The sequence below is a fragment of the Hypanus sabinus genome, chromosome 21, assembly GCF_030144855.1.
Source record: "Hypanus sabinus isolate sHypSab1 chromosome 21, sHypSab1.hap1, whole genome shotgun sequence".
Classification (NCBI taxonomy): Eukaryota; Metazoa; Chordata; class Chondrichthyes; order Myliobatiformes; family Dasyatidae; genus Hypanus; species Hypanus sabinus.
In genome coordinates this window covers 3,313,188-3,335,501 of record NC_082726.1, presented here as the reverse complement: position 1 = coordinate 3,335,501, position 22,314 = coordinate 3,313,188, and the positions used below count along the sequence as shown (strand labels likewise).

At 43.2% G+C, this 22,314-nt stretch overlaps 1 protein-coding gene across 2 annotated transcripts in view; it reads left to right on the top strand.

Annotated features, from left to right (window-relative positions):
• The window catches only part of LOC132378749 (E3 ubiquitin-protein ligase ARIH1), a 102,828-nt gene that overhangs the window by 60,305 nt on the left and 20,209 nt on the right, over positions 1 to 22,314 (top strand). For both annotated transcript variants that reach the window (XM_059945882.1, XM_059945883.1), the window contains 5 exons: positions 11,344 to 11,436; positions 11,534 to 11,589; positions 20,301 to 20,367; positions 20,689 to 20,795; positions 20,909 to 20,951. In XM_059945882.1, coding sequence (XP_059801865.1) covers positions 11,344 to 11,436; positions 11,534 to 11,589; positions 20,301 to 20,367; positions 20,689 to 20,795; positions 20,909 to 20,951 — 366 coding nt within the window. The remainder of the gene's footprint in view (positions 1 to 11,343; positions 11,437 to 11,533; positions 11,590 to 20,300; positions 20,368 to 20,688; positions 20,796 to 20,908; positions 20,952 to 22,314) is intronic.

Genomic DNA, 22,314 nt, shown 5'->3' with positions numbered 1-22,314 from the left:
TACCCTTTGGGATTTCTTCTGCATCAGAGGTATTTCAGAGGTCCGTGGCACAAATGATTGAAGGCCTGGACGGGGTGGTCAACATCAGATTTGCTGGTATGGGGTGACACCATTGAACATGATCAGAGACTGAGGAAGCTTCTGGAGAGAGCACGTGAGTACAATCTAAAACTGAACAAAAGTAAATGTAGGATCAGAACTACAGAGATTAAATACATAGGTCATGTACTCAGCGCTGATGGGCTAAAACCAGATAATGAAAAAGTCAGGGCTGTGGTACAGCTACCACCACCCGAAGATAAGCAAGAACTAATGAGATTCATGCATTGATACAGTATCTTGCCAAATTCATTCCCAACTTATCAGAGGTCAGTGCTCCACTTCGAAAGCTAATAGAGAGCAACACTGAATGGCATTGGGAAGATGAACAAAAGAAAAGTTTTGACACATTGAAGCAGTTAGTTACCATTGCACCAGTCCTATGATGTCAATAAACCGGTGACTATGTCTGTGGATGCCATTTCGGAAGGAATAGGAGCTGTTATACTGCAGGATGGGAGGCCTGTGGCGTATGGATCACGAGCACTTACAGACTGTCAACGGCGATATACTCAAATTGAGAAGGAATTACTCGCCATAGTTTAGGGGTGTGAGAAGTTCCACCAGTATGTATATGGCAAAGAAATCCAGGTTGAGAGTGATCACAAACCACTTGAGAGCATCTTCAAAAAGCCACTTCATCAAGCTCCTATGAGGCTGCAAAGGATGCTTCTCAGGCTACAGAGGTACACTCTCACAGTCACCTATAAGCCAGGAAAAGAACTGTACGTCGCTGATGCTTTGAGCCGTGCAAAAGAACAAAAGGAAGAGTTGCTAGGAAGAGAGGTGGAGGTCAACCTCAGCTACCCATCTCTGAGGAGGTTGAACATATTCAGGAAAGCGACTGCAGGCGATCCTGAAATGCAAATGCTAAGAAACATTACAATGAATGGATGGCCAACAGAAAGAAAAGATGTTCCAAAAGAAATATAGAAATACTGGACATTTAAAGAGGAAATCAGCTAAGCACCAGGGCTAATGTTCAAAGCGGCAAAACTCATACCAAACCAAATGAGACAGGAAATGCTCAACAGAATTCATGTGTCATACTTGGGGATAGTGAAATGTAAAGAAAGAGCAAGGGACATTCTCTATTGGCCAGGTATGTCAACTCAGATAGAGGACATTGTGTCTCAGTGTGCTGTCTGTAATGAAAACAAAAACAGCAATCCAAGAGAGCCTTTGCTTCCCCATCCACTACCAGGGAGACCATGGGAGAAGATTGGCACAGATCTCTTTCACTACAATGGTGTAGAGTTATCTGCTTTGTGTGGACTACTATTCAAAATATCCGGAGATCACCAAGTTAAGTGACATGTCCAGTCAAGGTGTCATTACTGCAATGAAGTCGACATTTGCAAGACATGGTATTCCAGATATTGTCGTCAGTGACAATGGTCCACAATATGCCAGTGGTAAGTTCAGAGGGTTCTCAGAAAGCTAGGAATTTCAACATGTTACTTCCAGTCCAGGGCACGCTCAGTCTAATGGACAAGCAGAGAGAACTGTACAAACTGTGAAGAACATGCTCAAGAAGGCACAAAGCAGCAACGGTGACCCTTACATTGTTCTGCTTGAACACCGCAACACACTGATTGAGGGTGTGGGGTTCTCTCCTGTGCAGCTGTTGATGGGACGTCGTCTGAAGTCCAAACTGCCAACATCCACAACTCTACTGACTCCTGAAGGTAATCTTCAAGTACGTGACAAGCAAAAGTACAAGCAAATAAAGCAAAAGAGCTACTATGATAGACGTACAAGACAATTGCCAGATCTGCGTACAGGTGAAAATGTCAGAATACAGAGAGGAGACACTTGGCAGCCAGCTGTGGTTATGAACAGACATCAGCAACCAAGATCCTTCATAGTTCGCACGCCGGATGGAAGAGTCTACAGGAGGGACAGGAAGCATCTGCTGAAGACAGGTGAGAGGGAGTATCCACGTACAGATGCACAGGACATTTCCACAAATACGCACATGGGAACAAACGACACCAAGAATGAGGAGGGTGACGAAACCCCACGACGTAATGAAGGTGAAGGTTCGGCGCAGACCGCAAAGGCGCAGAGGTCACTTGAGAGACTGACACTGATAAAGGACAAGCACAGTCACAGTTGTATTGCACACAATCTGGGAGACAAGTCAAACTACCAGCTAGATACAGAGACTAGATTTACCTACAGTCTCGCACAGTTTGAGGCAAAGTCACACATGTTATAAGTTCCAAGGTGTGAAATAAAAAGTTTATTAATCTATGTTAGTAAAAGAAAATATACTGCTGTTAGTATTGTAAGATACAATGTAGAATATAGTATAAGAAGTTAAGATGTGTTTTTAGTTAATGTCATGGCTGTTGCAATGTAAGAAAGGCATTGTTTTGGTAATTCAGTGTTGTAAAAAATCTTGAGAAGGGGGATGTAATGTACTGTGTGAGTATTCGTAGGTCAGAGTGCACATGACGTGAGAACGGGGGTTAAAGGAAATGGAGGTCCGTTGAATAAACGTGGTTGTTCAATCTACATCAGTGTCCGAGTCACATCAATACCACTTCTACAAAGATTAATTACAAATATAAAACACAAAATAATTGATTGCATAAGTATTCATTCCCTTTAATACGACTCACCAAACCATCACTCATGCCGGCAATTGGTTTTAGAAGTCACTGCTGCGGAACCTCTTCCAGTGATGCCTACACCGAAGAAGATTAAATCTTCTCTTCGGGAGTTTAGTGAAACGCTCTCTCACTGCTCTCCATCTATAATTTCTTCGGCTCTTCAACTCTTCGACCACATTTTGACCCAAATCCGTTTCTACAGCTATATAACCTTCCTTGGAGTGCGTCTGTGCTGCCAACTTACTCCAGTTGGCTTCAGGATTTGTTTTCGAGCCTCTCAATTTGGACCTTCTGAGGATCCCAGGTACTCACATTTAATTGACTCTGCCTCCCGTTGTTTCTCCCGTCGAGCTCTGAGGGCGACACTCTCCGCCATGAGGAGGTACCTGGCGTCCCTATCACAATCCCTTCCACACCTCCGGGACACTTTTTTCACCAATTGTAATGGACCTGTCTGTTATTTCATCCTCCGCCGGATCCATGCGTGCAATCGCCGTTTCTTTGACTTTGTCATGTTAGGCAAGGATCACAAGATCTTCCATCTGCAGACCCCAGAGCCTGCCGGCACTGCCATTAGCAGGCATGAGCTTCGGATCGCAGCTCCTACCATTGATTTCGGAGGCCCTTCCAACCCAGGGCATATTCAAAACCCGGTCTCCAGCACCATTAATGGGGGTTCCAACTGCTACACCAGCCTTGAACTCCAGGTTGGGTCCTTTTGTGCTGCAATTGTGGCTCCCGTCTCCCCTTCCCCCACCACAACTTTGCAGTCCCGTCTCCCTCAGATCCCATCGTATGCTCCTGGGCCCTCAGAGGCTCCATCTTCCTCTCATCCCAACCCTCCTTTCTCCACTGACACTACCAGCCTCCCTCTCTTCCCCCCCGATTTAAGCTGTCATCCGTGCCAGGTTTTTACCATCCCCTCTGACCCTCAACTCTCTGAGGCAGGGCGCTCTGTCCTCAGTAAGGGCATTACCTTTGTCCCCCAACGCCCACACCTCAGCGAATTCTGCGTGTGCCATGACGCTGAACTCATCTTCTGCCGGCTCCTTTGAGCCTATTTCTTTGACAAGGACTCTCCCATTCTCCTGTCTTCAACCCTCATCCTCTTCATGGACACCCCGCTCTGGTCTTCTGCCTCCTCTGGATCTCTTTATTGCTAACTGCCGATGGGACATCAACCATCTCGACTTCACCGCACCTTCTTCCAATTCCAACCCATTCCTTCCGAGCGCTCTGCTCTCCACTCCCTGCGTACCAATCCCAACCTTACGATAAAACCAGCTGATAAGGGGAGCGCTATTGTAGTCTGGCGTACTGACCTCTACCTTGCCGAGGCACAGCGACAACTCACTGATACCTCCTCTTATTTAGCCCTCGATCATGACCCTACCAAGGAGCACCAGTCCATTGTCTCCCACACCATCACCAACCTTATCAGGTCTGTGTATCTCACATCCACTCCCACCCAACGTCACCCCGCACTTCCCGTTTCTACCTTCTACCCAAGGTCCACAAACCTGCCTGTCCAGGTGGACCCATTGTCTCAGCTTGCTCCTACCCCACCAAACTCATTTCTACATACCTCGACACTGTTTTATCTACCCCTTGTTCAATCACTTTCCAGGCTTTGAATTTTTCAAAGATTTTAAGACCCCTGGCTCCCACCGCATTATTTTCACCATGGACGTCCAGTCCCTATATACCTCCATCCCCCACCAGGAAGGTCTCAAAGCTCTCTGCTTCTTTTTGGATACCAGACCTAAACCAGCTCCCTTCTACCACCACTCTCCTAGGTCTCGTGGAATTGGTCCTTACTCTTAATAATTTCTCCTTTGGCTCCTCCCACTTCCTCCAAACCAAAGGTATAGCCGTGGGCACCCATATGCATCCCAGCTATGCTTGCCTTTTTGTTGGCTTTGTGGAACAGTGCATGTTACAAGCCTGTACGGGTATCCGTCCCCCACTTTTCCTTCGCTATATCGATGACTGCATTGGCACTGCTTCCTGCAGGCATGCTGAGTTCGTTGACTTCATTAATGTTGCCACCAACTTTCACCCTGCCCTCAAATTTACCTGGTCCATTTCTGACACCTCCCTCCCCTTTCTTGATTTTTCAGTCTATCTCTGGAGATGGCTTATCTACTGATATCTACTATAAGCCTACAGACTCTCACAGCTACCTGGACTATTCCTCTTCCCACCCTGTCTCTTGCAAAAATGCCACCCCCTTCTTGCAATTCCTCCGTCTCTGCCGTATCTGCTCTCAGGGTGAGGCTTTTCATTCCAGGACGAAGGAGGTGTCTTCCTTTTTTTAAAGAAAGGGGCTTCCCTTCCTCCACCATCAACTCTGCTTTCAAACACATCTCTCCCATTTCAGGCACATCTGCTGTCTCTCCATCTGCCAGCCACCCCCCTCGGGATAGGGTTCCCCTTGTCCTCAACTACCAGCCCACCAGCCTCTGGGTGCAACATATAATTCTGTGAGACTTCTGCCGCCTTTAACGGGATCCCACCACTAAGCACATCTTTCCCTCCCCCCTTCTGCTTTCCAAAGGGATCGCTCCCTACGTGACTCCCTTGTCCATTCGTCCCCCCCCCCCCCAATCCCTTCCCACCAATCTCCCTCATGGCACTTATCCTTGTAAGCAGAACAAGTGCTACACCTGCCCTTACACTTCCTCCCTCACCACCATTCAGGGCCCCAGACAGTCCTTCCAGGTGAGGCGACACTTCACCTGTGAGTCGGCTGGTGTGATATACTGCGTCTGGTGCTCCCGGTGCGGCTTTCTGTATATTGGTGAGACCGGACGCAGACTGGGAGACTTTCGCTGTACACCTACGCTCTGTCCGCCAGGGAAAGCAGGATCTCCCAGTGGCCACACATTTTAATTCCACGTCCCATTCCCATTCTGATATGTCTATCCATGGCTGCCTCTACCGTCAAGATGAAGCCACACTCAGGTTGGAGGAACAGCACCTTATATACTGGCTGGGTAGCCTCCAACCTGATGGCATGAACATTGATTTCTCTAACTTCCATTAATTCCCCCTCCCCTTCTTACCCCATCGCTTATTTGTTTATTACCCCCCTTTTCTCTCCCTCTTTTTTTCTCTCTGCCCCTCACAATCACTCCTTGCCTGCTCTCCATCTCCCTCTGGTGCTCCCCTCCCACTTTCTTTCTCCCTAGGCTTCCCGTCCCGTGATCCTTTCTCTACTCCAGCTGTGTATCCCTTTTGCCAATGGACTTTTCAGCTCTTAGCTTCATCCCTCCCCATCCTGTCTTCTATCATTTCGGATCTCCCCCTCCCGCTTTCAAATCTCTTACTATCTGTTCTTTCAGTTAGTCCTGACGACAGGTTCTAGCCCAAAACGTTGACTGTACTTCTTCCTATAGATGCGGCCTGGCCTGCTGAGTTCCACCAGCAATTTGTGTGTGTTGCTTGAATTTCCAGCATCTGCAGATTTCCTTTTGTTTGTGTAGATAAATGGAGATCTGTGTGCATGCAGTTAAGGTGTTTCAACTGATTTAGTAAAATAACACTTGTATCAGTAAGGTCCAACTGCTGATGAATCAGTAACCTGGCAAAAAACTACACTGAGGATAAAAGAACACTCCAAGCAACTCTGCCAAAAGGTTATTGAAATGCACAAGTCAGGAGATGGATACAAGAAAATTTCCAAGTCACTTGGAGTAGAGTTAAGTCAATCATCAAGGAATGGAAACAATATGACACAGCTGTAGATCTGCCTAGAGCAGGCCATCCTCAAAAACTGAATGACCATGCAAGGAGGGGACTAGTGAGCGAAGCCACCAAACGACCGATGACAACTCTGGAGCAGTTTACAAGCTTCAGTGGGTGAGTTGGGAGAGACTGCACATACAACAACTATTGACCGGCTGCTTCACCAGTCACAGCTTTATGGGAGGGTGGCAAAAAAAAAAGGCCACTGTTGAAAAACCTCACATGTAATCTTGGCATTTAGGAGACCCTGAAGTCAGCTGGAAGAAGGTTCCTAACTCTGATGAAACTGTAATGAGCTTTTTGGCCATCAGACTAAATGCTATGTTTGGCATAAAACAAACACCACAAATCATCAAAAACACACCATCCCTACCATGAAGCATGGTGGTGGCTGCATCGTGTTGTGGGGATGCTTCACTGTAATAGCCCCTGGTAGGCTTGTGAAGGTAGAGGGTAAAATGAATACAGCAAAATACAGGGAAATCCTGGAGGAAAACCTGACTCAGTCTGCAAGCGAACTGTGACTTGGGAGAAGATTTGTTTTCCAGCAAGACATTGACCCCAAGCATAAAGCCTAAACTGCACAGGATTGGCTTAAAAACAACAAAGTTAATGCCTTCGAGTGGCCAAGACAGATTCCAAATCTCAATCCAATGGATAATTTGTGGCTGGACTTGAAAAGGGGTGTTCACTCACAATCCTCATGCAATCTGACAGCTTGAGCAGTTTTGTAAAGGGGAAAATTTGCAATGTCCATATGTGTAAAGCACATAGGGTTCTATCCACATAGACTCAAGGTTGTAATTGTTGCTAAAGGTGTGCTTACTACTGACTTGAAAGGGGTGAATACTTATGCAGGCAATTATTTTGTGTTTTATATTTTTAATTAGATCAATTTGTAGAGATCTGTATTCACTTTGACATGAAGGAGTTGATCAGTGTCAAAAAAAAGCCAAATTAAATCCACTGATTCAATGTTGTAAAACAATAAATAATGCAAACTTTCAAGGGGGTGAATACTTTTTAGAGGCACCGTACTTACTTATTTAGAGATAGAGCATGGAATAGGCGCTTCAGCCCAATGGCATTCCCGATTTAACTCTAACCCAATCACGGGACAATTTACTGAGACAAGTTAACTCAAGTAATTAATGCAAAATACCAGCTAATTGCAAATGGTTCCCAAACCTTTTCTTGCAACTGTATTGCTCGTCTGCTTCATTCTGTTTCCATGGCTGATCACTGAGTTTCTGGAGCTCAACCTTTCCCATTGTTTTTTGCATTTTCAGAAGAAATTAGGTAGCATGTTTTCGAACTCATGTCTGCTGCAAAATTTCTGCTTGGGAGGGACCATCTTACGTGTTGTTGCTATACTCACTCTTGTCATAGTGTAAAAATTGATGATTTGAAGGTTAAACTGTCACATCTGCCGCACCCCAGTCTTTTAGTTTGGTTGACCTCCACCCAGTTTGATTCATTCTGCACCCATTTCTGTTTCAGTTATCAGTTTAGTTCATTCAACTCATTATGTCATTGACCATTAACACCTGTTATCTTTGTTTAATTGTGCACTGGGCTATATAAATAAATTACTTTGTAGATATGTTTTTATTTGAAAATGAATGCTTGGACTTTTTCTACTGACACACTGATGTAAAAGTCAAAAAACAAACATCTAAAACTTCTGCACATACTGTATTTATTAAATAAAATATTCAATAAAACCTTTTGATATTCCATGCTAGATCACTCATTCCATTTCCCTCTTTTTTACCATCCTGGAGGAGTGAATAGTTTGTACTTTATGCTCACTGGATTCCAGAGCTAGGTGTTCAGTTAAGTGTGAGGTGACAAAGTTTGGACTATTTGAATTCTGCGTTCTTGGAATTGCAACATTGAGGGCTGAGACAGGAAAATAGTGGGATGTTAGGGACAAGATTGGGGTGAGGATCAGTGACAATAGTGAATGGATTGAGGGACTGTGTGGTTCCGTTGCAGCTGATGCCAAATCCCTTTTTCATATATCAGAACCAGGTTTATTATCTCTGATGAATGTTGTGAAATTTGTTGTTTTGTGGCAGCAGCACAGTGCAACTCATAAATTATTGTAAGTTACAATTTTTAAAAAGCAAAATAGTAGTGAGGTAGTGTTCATCGACCATTCAGAAATCTGATGGTGGAGAGGGAAGAAACTTCCTGAAACATTGAGCATGTGTCTTCCGGCTCCTGTACTGCCTCCATGATGGTAGCAATGAGAACAGGGCATGTCCTGGGTGATGGGAGTCCTTAATGATGGATGTCACCTTCTTAGGCATCTGCTTTTGAAAATATCTTCAGTGGTTGGGAGGCTGGTGCCCATGATGGAGCTGGCTGTTTACAACCCTCTGTGCTTTTTCTGATCTTGTGCTTTGGAGTCTGTGATGCAGCTGGCTGAGCCTGTCCCATCTAATTTTTTAGAAGTAGTTAAATATGTAGCCTTGCCTGTGCATTGGAGTCTTGGGTGATGTACCAAATTACCTCAGACTCTGAGGTATATAGCTATAGCTGCTGGTGTACCTCCTTTGTGATTTCATTAATGTGTTTGGCCCAGAATGGTTCGTCTAAGATGCCGATACTCAGGAACTTGAAACTGCTAACCATTTCTACTAATGATCCCTCAATGTGGACTGGCATGTGTTCCCTCAGCTGAAGTCCACAGTCAATTCCTTGGTCTTGCTGATGTTGAGTGCAAGGTTGTTGTTGCAGCACCACTCAACCAGCCAATTTGAATTGCTCCTGTATGTTTCCACATCACCACCTGAGATTCTGCCAACAATGGTGGTGTCGTCAGAGAATTAATTGATGCCTTTTGAGCTGTGTTTAGTCACGTAGTCATGATTATAGAGTGTAGAGCATATGTGCCTGAGGTTGATTATCAGTAAGGAGATGATATTGTGCACTATGTACAGTTTGAATTATATTTTATTAAATTGTTGATGATAATATTTGTGCTGTGTGAGATGTTCTGCTTGGTTGAATATATGTGTAATCATGACAATGAACTTGAACTTCAAGATTTAAGATTTTTAGTGCCATTTTGTGTACAAAAGTGTCAGGAGAATGAAATAATTGTTACTCCGGATCCGATGCAGCACAAAAAACCCCACAAAAGATAAAATTAGCAATAAATAAATATACTTTATTACTGTTCCACATTGACTGTGGTCTCCTAATGAGGAAGTCAGGGATCCTGCTGCAGAGGGAAGTACAAAGGCTCAGGTTTTGAAGCTTGTTAATTACATTTCTGACTCCTTTGGAGAAGTTGTGAAGTTCTGCTTACCTAATCACAGGGATATTTTTTTAAATTGCTCAATCCAGGCACTAACAAGTTTATTCACCAGTGAGACATATTATAAAATAAAATCATAGGGGACAGTTCAGCCCATTGACTCTAGGGAAGTTATGGAGCTACCAAGCTGAAATGCATCTCCCAGCACTAGGTCTGTAGCCCTGCAAATCACCACTCTTCAAGTCCACACCCAGTTACTCGTATTGAGTGTTTCTGCTTTTAACATCCACCCTCTGTATGGGGAAATCACCAGGATGGCATAGCAGTTAGGTATTACAGCTCGGTGTCAGAGTTTGGAGTTTGTTCTGGTTTCCTTCCACAGTCCTGTAGGTAGGTTAATTGGTTTTTGTAAATTGTCTTGTGATTAGGGTAGGGCTAAATCGATGGATTGCTGGGTGGCATGGCTTGAAGGGCCAGGAGGGTTGTTTCACACCTATCTCTAAATAAAATTAAATTAATAAAATAATCTTCCTCTCCCTTCAGTCAATACCTACTCCCCAAATTTTTGACTCACCTGGAAAGGGAAATGTTCTCTATTTGGGATTTTCAAAGTAAACAGCCGTGCTTTATCCAAGCTTGCTTTGTAACCATATATTTTCATTCCTGGCAGCATCTTTGTAAATCTCTACCCAATTTCCACTGGATTCAGAGAGAAGGGTACTCCCGCTGTGGTCAAATGTGCATTTCCAGGAGAAACTCCTGTCTGCTGCATTGCATGACTCTGCTGGTGAAGGAAAGCATTCTGAATATCATTTTAACCAAAATACTGATTCTCCTGTTACCTTCAGTGCCCCTTTGACACTTCTCTATTCCTTACCTTTTTTGGCACCCCTTCTGATGCATTAATTTGCACTCCAGATTTGAATTCAATCTGCCATTTTGAAACCCAAATTTTCTTGATCTCTGAAGTCTCCTCCTCAGTGTCAAGCTTCTTTATCATGCCTTCTCCATTTCATGGCCCTTATCAAATTCTCACAATAAGTAATGACTTGCTTCTGCTCAAAGGTTAGTGTATATTATAAAAAGTGTGTCCAAAACTCTGTGTGAAATCTGCAGATATTAAAGCACCCATTAACTCTTACCTGTTGTTAACACAACCAATGCCTTTCAATATATGTTTCTATGTACATGTTGTAGGTTTTCATAAAACTGCAGAGGCATTTTAAATTTAAGGAAAACTGTAACAACTCACTTCATTGTCTCCAAACACAACCTAAAGCACTGTTTTTAAAAAAAAACTTTGCCATCACACTAGACCAGCCTCTCAAAAGTGAACCTAACTGAATGTCAGTGGTTGTGAATTATGCACGTTTCCATTACCCTACAATATGATAAATAAATCTGAATGTATTGTAATTAATTCAAGCAAAGATGAAACAAATCTGGACTGGGAAGCCTGTGTTTTGAGGGTCACACATTACTTGTGCCTTGTGTAGCATGCTGGACTCCTTTGACCTCTCTAAAGGACTGCTTATGACTAAATATTACTATGTTCCCAGGTGCTAATTGTAATGACACTGGCCATCTTTATTGTGTTTCCTTGTTTTCCAGTATTTCACAGGCTTGGAGTGTGGACACAAGTTCTGTATGCAGTGCTGGAATGAATACTTAACTACAAAGATCATAGAGGAAGGTATGGGGCAGGTATGTATCCTCCCCTCTCTGATCTGTGTTCTGTTACTGCAGTTAAGGAACTGAATACTTAAGTGTGAGTCCATTGATAAACCTCTTTGTTTTTCAGACTATATCTTGCCCAGCTCATGGCTGCGATATCCTAGTTGACGACAACACAGTTATGTAAGTATTGTTTTATTAGATGAATACTGTTTCCTTATGAGCATACAGTTTAAGATAAAACAAAAACTATAAAGACTAGAATGACTTTACCAGTAAGTATACATTTAAAGTGAGGGGGTAATTTTATAGGAGGAGGGAGAAGTAAGTTTTGTACACAGTGGTGGGTGCCTGGAATGCACTGTCTGGGCTGGTGGTAGAGGCAGAAACAGAGACGTTTAGTTAGGCACATGTATGTGAGGAAAATGGAAAGCTATGGACATTGTATAGGCTGAAAAGATTAGTTGGACATTTCATTACTAATTTAATTGGTTTGACACAACATTGTGGCAAATGGGGTCATTTGTTCCTGTGCAGTACTGTTCTATGTTCTATCGTGATCTAAACTCCACAGTAAGAAGTGCTATCCATTTCTCCAAGGTTTATGTTATGCAAAAGAGGCATGTGCTGCTGGTTGTAGTCCTGACTTGGTGCTGGTGGTAGCAGAAGATATGAGAATACCTGAATATTGAATTAGTGACTGAGGTGTATTTAATGTGGAAGGAATGGGATTACAATGGCCCTTATAATGCTGGACAGTAGTGGGAACAGTTATCAGTTCTTCAAATTGGACTCTAGTTTTCAAATGGAGTAGCAGCCCAGGGAGGTGTTAGGTTAGTATGAAGTAGTATTTCTGGTTTTTTACATCTAATAATTTCTTGTTGTACGCACTAAATGGGACATATTAACACATTGTAACATTACTTATCACTGGCAAACTTCTGGTAAAATGAAGCAAGAAAATTATTTGCTGAAAAAATTCAACAGGTCATGCAAAATCGGTGGAAGCAAAAGAATGGTTGACTTTCCTGGTGGAGACCTTGCAGTTAGAACTGAGAGTATATTTATTGTCAAAGTACATATGTCACCATATACAGTGGGATGCAAAAGTTTGGGCACCCCTGGTCAAAATTTCTGTTACTGTGAATAGCTTAGTGAGTAAAAGATGACCTGATTTCCAAAAGGCATAAAGTTAAATATCACACATTTTTAAAATATTTTAAGCAAGATTACTTTTTTATTTCTATCTTTTACAGTTTCAAAATAACCAAAAAGGAAAAGGGCCCGAAGCAAAAGCTTGGGCACCCTGCAAGGTCAGAACTTAGTAACACCCCCTTTGGCAAGCATCATAGCTTGTGAACACTTTCTGTAGCCAGCTAAGAGTCTTTCAATTCTTGTTATGGGGATTTTCGCCCATTCTTCGTTGCAAAAGGCTTCTAGTTCTGTGAGATTCTTGGGTCATCTTGCAAGCACTGCTCCTTTGAGGTCAATCCACAGATTTTCGATGATGTTTAGGTTGGGGTACTGTGAAGGTCATGGCAAAACCTTCAGCTTGCGCCTCTTGAGGTAGTCCATTGTGGATTTTGAGGTGTGTTTAGGATCATTTTCCTGTTGTAGAAGCCATCCTCTTTTCGCACACAGACCTGCTGTGTTCCACCAGCATTTTGTGTGTATTGTTTGAATTTCCAGCATCTGCAGATTTCCTCGTGTATCCTCTTTTCATCTTCAGCTTTTTTTTTACAGGTGGTGTGATGTTTGCTTCCAGAATTTGCTGGTATTTAACTGAATTAATTTTTCCCTTGACCAGTGAAATGTTCCCCGTGCCACTGGCTGCAACACAAGCCCAAAGCATGATTGATCCAGTCCTGTGTTTAACAGTTGGAGAGGTGTTCTTTTCATGAAATTTTGCACCCTTTTTTCTCCAAACATACCTTTGCTCATTGGGGCCAAAAAGTTCTGTTTTAACTTCATCAGTCCACAGGACTTGTTTCCAAAATGCATCAGGCTTGTTTAGATGTTCCTTTGCAAACTTCTGATGCTGAATTTGGTGGTGAGAACGCAGGAAAGGGTTTCTTCTGATGCCTCTTCCATGAAGGTCATATTTGTGCAGGTGTCGCTGCACAGTAGAACAGTGTACCACCACTCCAGAATCTTCTTGAAGGTCTTTTTGCAGTCAAACGGGGGTTTTGATTTGCCTTTCTAGCAATTCTACGAGCAGTTCTCACAGAAAGTTTTCTTGGTCTTCCAGACCTCAACTCGACCTCCACCATTCCTGTTAACTGCCATTTCTTTATTATACTACAAACTGAGGAAATGGCTACCTGAAAACGCTTTGCTATCTTCTTATAGCCTTCTCCTGCTTTAATTTTCAGAGTGCTAGGCAGCTGCTTAGAGGAGCCCATGGCTGCTGATCGTTGGGACAAGGTTTGAGGAGTTAGCGTATTGATAAAGCTTTTAAGTTTGCATCACCTGGCCTTTCCTAACAATGATTGTGAACAAGCCATAGCCCTTACAAGCTAATTAAGGTCTGAGACTTTGGTATAAGTTAGCTGAGAGCTGAAATCTCTTGGGGTGCCCAAAATATTGCATGGTGCTCCTTTCCTTCTTTTCACTCTAAGATTGTACAAAACAAAAATAATACACTAATCTTGCTTAAAATGTGGAAAAGAATGTTTCATCTTTAACATTGTGACTTTTGGAGATCAGTTCATCTTCTACTCACTTAATTATTCACAGTAACACAAATTTTGACCAGGGGTGCCCAAATTTTTGCATGCCACTGTACAATACTGAGATTCATTTTCTTGCAGTCATTGACAAAGAAACTCCATGGGATCAATGAAAAATTTCACACAACAAGATGGCCAATCAATGGACAAAAACCAACAAACCTAGCAAATACAAAAAACACACAAAATAATGAATAAATTAACAGTAAATATCAGGAACACAAGATGAAGTGTTCTTGAAAATGAGTCCATAGGTTGTGGGAACAGATCAGTAACTCTTTGGGTTTAAGAGCCTGGTGGTTGAGGAGTAATAACTGTTCCTGAAATATAGAGAAAATGATATATACAAGTGGGAGGGAGGGGTGAGAAGGTGAAAACAGATGAAACAAAAGTATTGAGTAGGTAGAACTCAGTGGGGAAGGGTGGAAACAGGCTGATTGGGGATCCTGATGGATATGGGGAAAGGAACCAATAAAGAAGTCATGGAGAGAAGGGGAGGGTGAGAATAGGAAAATGCAACCGGCTGTTGGGTCCCATTAAAGCAGACAGGTGTGATGAAGGATGGGGTGATGGTGAGGTAAAGGGTAGTAAGGACCAGGGAGTTCTATCTCTGCTCTGACTTTGAGGCATGTGGGTTGGTGAGAACAGACATGAAGGAAATGCAGGGAATGCTTGTGAGGACTCCCATTAGCAACTGCAAACAGTAAGTCATGTTTGTTGAAGAAAGATATTTCACAAGTCCTAGAGTGGAGAGAGCCTCACCTTGAGGGCAGAGACAATTGAGACTTAGAAACTGAGAGAAATGTTGGAGTCACAAACAAAAAAAATTCTGCAGATACTGGAAATCCAAGCAATACACAAAATGCTGAAGGAACTCAGCAGGGCAGGCAGTATCTACGGAAAAAAGTAAACATTTGATTATTTAGGCTGAGACCCTTCTCCAGGACTGGAGGGGAGGAAGAAATACAAGGCAGTAGGTGATATGTGAAACCGGGAGAGGGGAAGAGTGAAGTAAAGAGCTGGGAAGTTGATTGACAGAAGAGATAAAGGGCTGGAAGAGGGGGAATCTGATAGAGAGGACAAAAGGCCATGGAAGAAAGGGAAGGGGGGAGCACCAATGGGAGATGATGGGTGATAGTGGGGATTGGAGGAGGGGTCATTACTGGAAGTTCAAGAAATCAATGCTAATGCCAGATGGAATATAAGGTGCTCCTCCAACCTGAGTGTGGCCTCATTGTGGTAGTAGAGGAGGCCATGGACTGGCATATCAGAATGGGAATGGAAAGTAGAATTAAAATGAGTGGCCACTGGGAAAGGTTGGAGTCTTGGGTGGCAGGAGGTGGAAGTTGTGGAAACTGATTTGATTATAGTAGATGTCAGTGACTAGTTCATCTATACAGATGGAGGTGGAGAGATCCAAGAGGGAAAAATCTACTCTGTGATTTTAAAAAATGTGTCCATAAGACTGTCATTGGGAAATATTTCAAACCGCTCTTCAGCCAATGAATCATAGTTGTGGTTATAAGAGGGTAAATTTAATGGGTGATTAGCACACAATAAGGTTCCGCAAGTGATGATTATAGATATAATAGTGATTAAGTATTGAATACCGACCATAATAAAGTTATTTCCTGCATTGTATTCACCTGATCAACACAAGTGGGAATCACAGACTAATAAAGTCATTTTAAAAGAAGGCTTTTCCACAGTGGTCTAGTGTCCTCCACCTTTCAACAGTATGGTGACCCTCAACATTGTTCCTCCACTGAAAAGTCTGGATGACAGATGCATTAATTAGCACTGCAGAACATGCATGTCATATTTCACTTTGAATTTGAAGTTCCATCTCAGTGACCTTATTTTTTAGATTTCCCACATCCTAAACCACCTGCTACTGCAGTTTATTAGTGTTACTCATACAGAGTGGGGGAAGGGCTGAAAGTTGTGCGTTTGCCCTCCCCCACTCTGCCCCAGACAGAAGCATGGTCTAAATCTGAAGCAGAAGGCAACTGGTGAAGTTGATACTTTAAAGTTCCTTACTGAAAGAGCAGGAGTTCAAAGTAAATTTATTATCAAAATACATGTATGTCACCATATACTATTGAGTTTCTTTTTCCTGTGTGGATACCCAATAGAATAAAGAAATGAAAAACTAAACATGAACAAAGACTGACAAACAACTAGTGTGCAAAACAAGACAAACTGCAAATTAAAAAAAAAAGTAGTAAATAGTACACTTTATTTGGCCAACAACAATGGTGGCATCAGCAAACTTAAATATGACATTGGAACTGTGCTTAATCACGTGTTGGGGGTGGCAATCCTGCTATGCTGCCTCATTTGCTTGCTCACAAGTTAACATGTGTAAAATACTTTGAGGAGTTGTAATGGCTCAGTAAGCTGGTATATTGCTGATCCAGAGAGTGCAGGCAATTGTGTGTTCACACTTCAGTGGCAGACAGTCAAGTGAGTTCTTGAAGCTTTGTCAACACAAACTGGCTTTAGTTCATGCAATCTGGATCTGCTTGTGGGCCCCAGCACATGCTGATGATGCGCTGCCACTCAGGCCGATCCCGCTGGATGACATTGAGATGAACTGTTTACACAGACTGTTTGCTCCTGCTGGTTTTGGCATATCTGTTTTGGGGGGGGCCCTGCTGGCAGTCCCCCATCCCTCTCCTCCCCACTACACAACATCTCTTCCCTTGACCCCTGATGGGGTGGGTGCTTCAGGAACTGGTATTTCCCTCTCTGCAATTTGACTTCCACCCGAGTCCCCACCCTCAGAGTTATTCCACAGCCATTGAGTAGTCCTAACAAATGCTGGTGCAAACTCCGCAATGAGCACTCTTCTAACTTTTCAGTTGGTCACAGCAACTGTGAGCGAAACTGGTACCTGGGTGCCCCAGTGACCACTGCCGACGATGCCGCTAAACTTGGAGCTCCCTGGACCCTGAACGGGACCCACTGGATCTGCGGCTACCGCACCTACCCGTGGCTCCCCACAAGCTGGTACGACTGCTGCTTTCCAGCATATGTGGTGCCCTTCATCCACCCCCTGAATGACCTTGGGGAGCATCCAGGATACAGCAGCCACCGAGACAAGAGGGCCATTACAGAGACAGAGAGGTTCTGGATGATAGCCTTTCCCAGTTATGGTATGGTCCAGCTGTCCTGGGAGGTGATCCAGATAGATGACCAGTGTGCTCGAGACTCTGGCTAACAAGACAGCAGTGGCTTTGCAACACACGGAGGATGCCCTCACCCGAACGGCAGCAGAACTGACAGCTGTCAGGATGGTTGCCCTGCAGAACTGAATGGCACTGGACTACCTACTCGCTTCTGATGGTGGAACGTGTGCAGTGAGTGGTGAGGAATGCTGTACCTTTATCCCTGATGAGTCCAGCAACATCACTCACTTGGCTGCTCACATTCGGGACTCGGTGGCTAAAATTCAAAAATCAAGAGACCAGCTCCTCCAGCACAACACCTCATGGGGCAATTGGTGGTCGTTTGGGTCCCTAGGGGGGTGGTGGGCAACTGTCATTCACTGGTCCATCGCACTCATTCTTGTAATCACAGCCATTTCTATACTATGTTGCGCATGCCAGCTGATTGAGTGTCTCTGTATTTACTTAGCTGCTTAAAAATGGTTATTTCTGGTATATGCCATTTTATTTCACCCTCTTATATGTGTTGGCTATGTGGTGCATCTTCTGAGGGGTGGAGTGTATCCAGAGATACCGGCCACGTGACAGATGCACTGCCACCTGGCTGGTCGCAGGACACACCACACGCCAATCAACATTTGGTCCTTCCCAACTAATCAATGTACACCTAAATTATTGGTCACCTTAATTGGATTCTCGCCCAGCCCCATGCTATAAAAGGTGAGACATGTGCCTGGCTCGGTCTCTCTTACAGACCACCTCATTGAAGGTAAGTGCATTGATTTATGTTTGGGAAGGTTTATCGTTTGTCCTGGTAAGGGAGCCGCAGCTGTCCAAGGTCAAGGGGGATAGCTGTTGTAGTGCTTTACCCTTGTTCTTTGTATATGTAACTGTACCCTGTTCCCACACCACTTTCTGTGTATTGTACAGCCGACCCGACCTTCCCCACACGTGTTAACCCTAAGCGTTTTTTGTTAGAATATTGTAGTTGCTTGTGTTGACCCGACTTCCCCTTGTAAATAAATTCCTTATTATTAAAACTGTGTGTGTCCAGGCCTCTACTGTTGAGACTCAAAGAACCAGTTATTTTCCATCACAACATTAGTAGAACACCTGTGTGAATGGGACCATTAACCAAGTGGTTTGGTTTTAGATTGTTGGGTTGCTTCATTTGCCCATATATTAGCTGCTTTTCCATTTGTGTGGGCTATGATTACATGTTCCTGGAATGGCAAGCATTCTGTACATTTTGCCTAATGTTTTGTTCATGAGGGTCAGACATAGTCAGCTGTCCCCTGCTGACTATTAGATGAAACTGGTTTTAAATTATGTTTATGTGGTGGGTGATGATTTAAAGATTGGGATAAACCAGACACTTTATGCATTCTCTGCCAAGCTACGAGGAGTGAAATTTTGCTAATATATTGAAGAGATGTGCATAAACCGTATTTTGTTTGTTATTCAATAGAGTCTTTGATCAGAACAATGCTAAGAGTGTTTTATATAGTTCTAAGTTTGACACACTGTAAGTGCATGCTTTGTTCCTCATCCATGCCTGCCACTTCCCACACTGTCTTTGATCACCTTAGTTTGACAGCTTCTCTTTAGTAGTTCTGCTGGCTAAATTGATTTAATATATCTTTGCTCCAGTTTCACAAACTGAGGATGGGCAGGGGTTTTGATAATTTATAATTTCATAGTACTTGGTTGGCAGCTAATCTAAAAATTATTTCATTTTACTGCTTTGCAAAGTTCATGCTGATGACCGTGCTTGATCATGTATTGAATATTGCAGCACTATGTTTCAGTTCAAGTGAAAGTCTACAAATTTGTTTTTTGTTTGGAAAGCTATGAGCATATTTTAAAAATAATAAACCCAAATATGTTTAAATTTAAGTGCATCTCCCTCATACTCCATCTACTTGGAACTTCCATCCTTTACCTTCTAATCTACTGGGAGCCTCATTTTAATATCAATCCAGCAACATTAAAATGGCTGCCTTCTCACAGATAATATAAAATTTAATATTTGGGGAACTGGTATTCATCAGGGCTTTGGTGGTTAGTGATAAAGGCCGGGAATCTAGCATGACATCTATCCAGAAAAAGCTTGGACCTCTGCACTGTATAGATTTGAATGGAAAGTATCACACTTCAGTGGCAGTTTAATTGCCTGTTTTAATAACTGCACAGCTAAGAACTTCTGAGCCTGTAAGATGTGTGGAAGCTCATCTCTTGTTTTCTAGCATCTTGTATATTCACACAAGTTAGACCATAAGACCATAAAATATAGGAGCGGAGTAAGGGCATTTTGCCCATCAAGTCTGCCCCGTCATTCCATCATGGCTGATCCACTTTTCTTCTCAGCCCCAATCTCCTACTTTCTCCCCGTATTACTTCATACCCTGATCAATTCAACCTCTGCCTTAAATGTATGTAATGATTTGGCCTCCGTAGCCGCTTGTGGCAAAGAATTCCACAGATGCACCACTCTCTGGCTAAAGAAATTTCTCATCATCTCTGTTCTAAAAGGACACCCCTCTATTCTGGTCTTAGACTCTCCCACCATAGGAAACATCCTCTCCACATCCACTCTATCAAATTATTTCACCATTCAATGGGTTTCAATGAGGCCATCTTGCACTCTTCAGAATTCAAGTGAATACAGGCCGAGTCATTAAACACTCTTCACGTGACAAGCCATTCAATTCTGGAATCATTTTCATACTCTCAATACTCCCAAGTGAGGCCTCACCAGTGCTTTATAAAGTTTCAACATTAAATGCTTGCTTTTTAGCTATGCAGTTATTAAAACACGTAACTAAACTGGCAGTAAGTACGATGCTTGCCATTCAGTTCTAGCATCATCAGTATCAAAGTGGCAGGAAATGAGCACCATTACTGTGTGTGGGTGAGTTGTTTCTTGTGAAAAGACTCCTTTTATTCCTGTCAGATGTCAGTCTAAAGGAAATGTGCTTCCATTTATTTTCTCCAGGCGTTTGATCACAGATTCCAAAGTCAAGTTGAAGTACCAACATTTAATAACTAACAGTTTTGTAGAGGTATGACTTTCTCTCTTTAGAATTACCATTGTGCAGCAAGTAGAAATTAAAATAATTTAACACTGGTTGGTGGTGTAGTAATTCAAAGTATTTTAAATATGTTTAGTTTGTTTTAGATTCTGCTGCATGCTGATGATAGGTGGAGCCTTGCAGGATTTAACCCAGTTTGTTAGTACGTGTGCCGCAAGATATAACTAATGTCAGAAAGTCATTAACTAATTTCTGGTCGCGACTGGTACCTAAACCTTTTTATGCCACCTAGCTGCAATTCCATTTTTAAAAACAGATTGAGACACTAACAGCTGTGGTTTTCCATCGCAGTGCAATCGACTGTTAAAGTGGTGTCCTGCCCCTGACTGTCACCACGTTATTAAAGTTCAGTATCCTGATGCAAAGCCGGTTCGCTGTAAATGTGGGCGGCAGTTCTGGTAAGTGTGCACAGCACTATGGATTTCTATCTAAGTATTCTCTTGGTTATTGGGCTGCTTTGAGTATCTGAAATGTAGTCTGTCATAATGTAAGCTTGTTTCTTAATTTACAGCTTCAACTGTGCTGAGAATTGGCATGATCCTGTTAAATGCAAGGTGAGAGACAGTCTCCTGTATGTACTCAGAGTACTATTTTCACATTGGTAATGTGACAGTGTTCCTGTGCAAGATCAATTTGTTTTTAAATTGCAATAGGTGAAGTGAAACTTCAGTGCCTTTCCCTTGTATGTACAGAAAAGAAGATGGTGTACTGAGGAAGCCATTGAAGCAGACAGACTGGTTTTAGAGTGCAGCTAGATGTTTTTTTTGTAAAAGATTGGACAGGGTGGTGGTGGTAGTATTGGCAGTGGTGAGGAGTGGTAGATTTAAAGAGGGAATTTATTGGATATGAATAATGGACATTGTTCCTTTCTGTCTGCACTAACTAGGGACAACACAGTAGCGTAGTGGTTAGCACTTCGTTTTACAGCACTGGTGACCACTGATTAGGGTTCAATTTCAGTTGCTGCCTGTAAGAAGTTCAAACATTTTCCTTGTGATCGTGTGGGTTATCTCTGAGTGCTCCAGTTTCTTCCCACATTCCAAAGATGCTTGCTTAGGGTTATTAATTCATCGACATACTATGTTGGTGCTAGAAGTGTGCCGTGACATGCGTGTGGCCCAGCACAATTCTCACTGATCTGACTTGATGCTAATGATGCATTTCACTGTGTTTCGATGTACATGTGACAAGGCTAATCTAATCTAGATTTGAGAAGATGATGGTATATGAATCATCCACAATTGTTTTCGGGGGGGGGGGGGGGGAGAAAATCAGTGGACCAGAGCTTGTTGCCTTTCCTTGTTGGTAGAATATGATGGACCAAAATTGTCTTGTTGAAGGAGCAACCATCACTACATCATTTTTGGCTCGTGTTGCAGTGCAGAAATAAGACTTTTGTATCCAATATGAGACCCAAAATGAGGTCTGAGAATCAGGTCTGAAAATATGAGATTGTGGCGACCCATTTCCTGGAACATCCGAACCGGCTCACAATTAGATAGCCTACGGGGGTTTGCGAGCACAGAGCTTTGGAGCCTCTGCGCCACGGGGGGCAGATTGAGGGAGGCTTAAAAGTGAGGCTGAGGATTTCGAATAAAGTTTTTTCCTTCGACTGCAGTTACCGACTCCGTGTCGTAATTTTAGCGCTGCATGTAGCACACCACTACAATTGGTGACCCCGACGGTCCAAACGATTTTTGGACCAGAATTGACCGACCAGAAATGTTCATGCGGTTTTGTTGAAACTGCCGGGTTTCTGGACACAGCGACCGAACCTATGGTTCCAGCAAGCCGAAGCCCAATTCCACGTTCGCCAGATCACCTCAGAAGACACCCGCTACTACTACGTGGTGAGCTCCCTCGACCAGGACACAGCAGCCCAGGTCGCGGAGTTCGTACAGTCGCCCCCGGCAGACG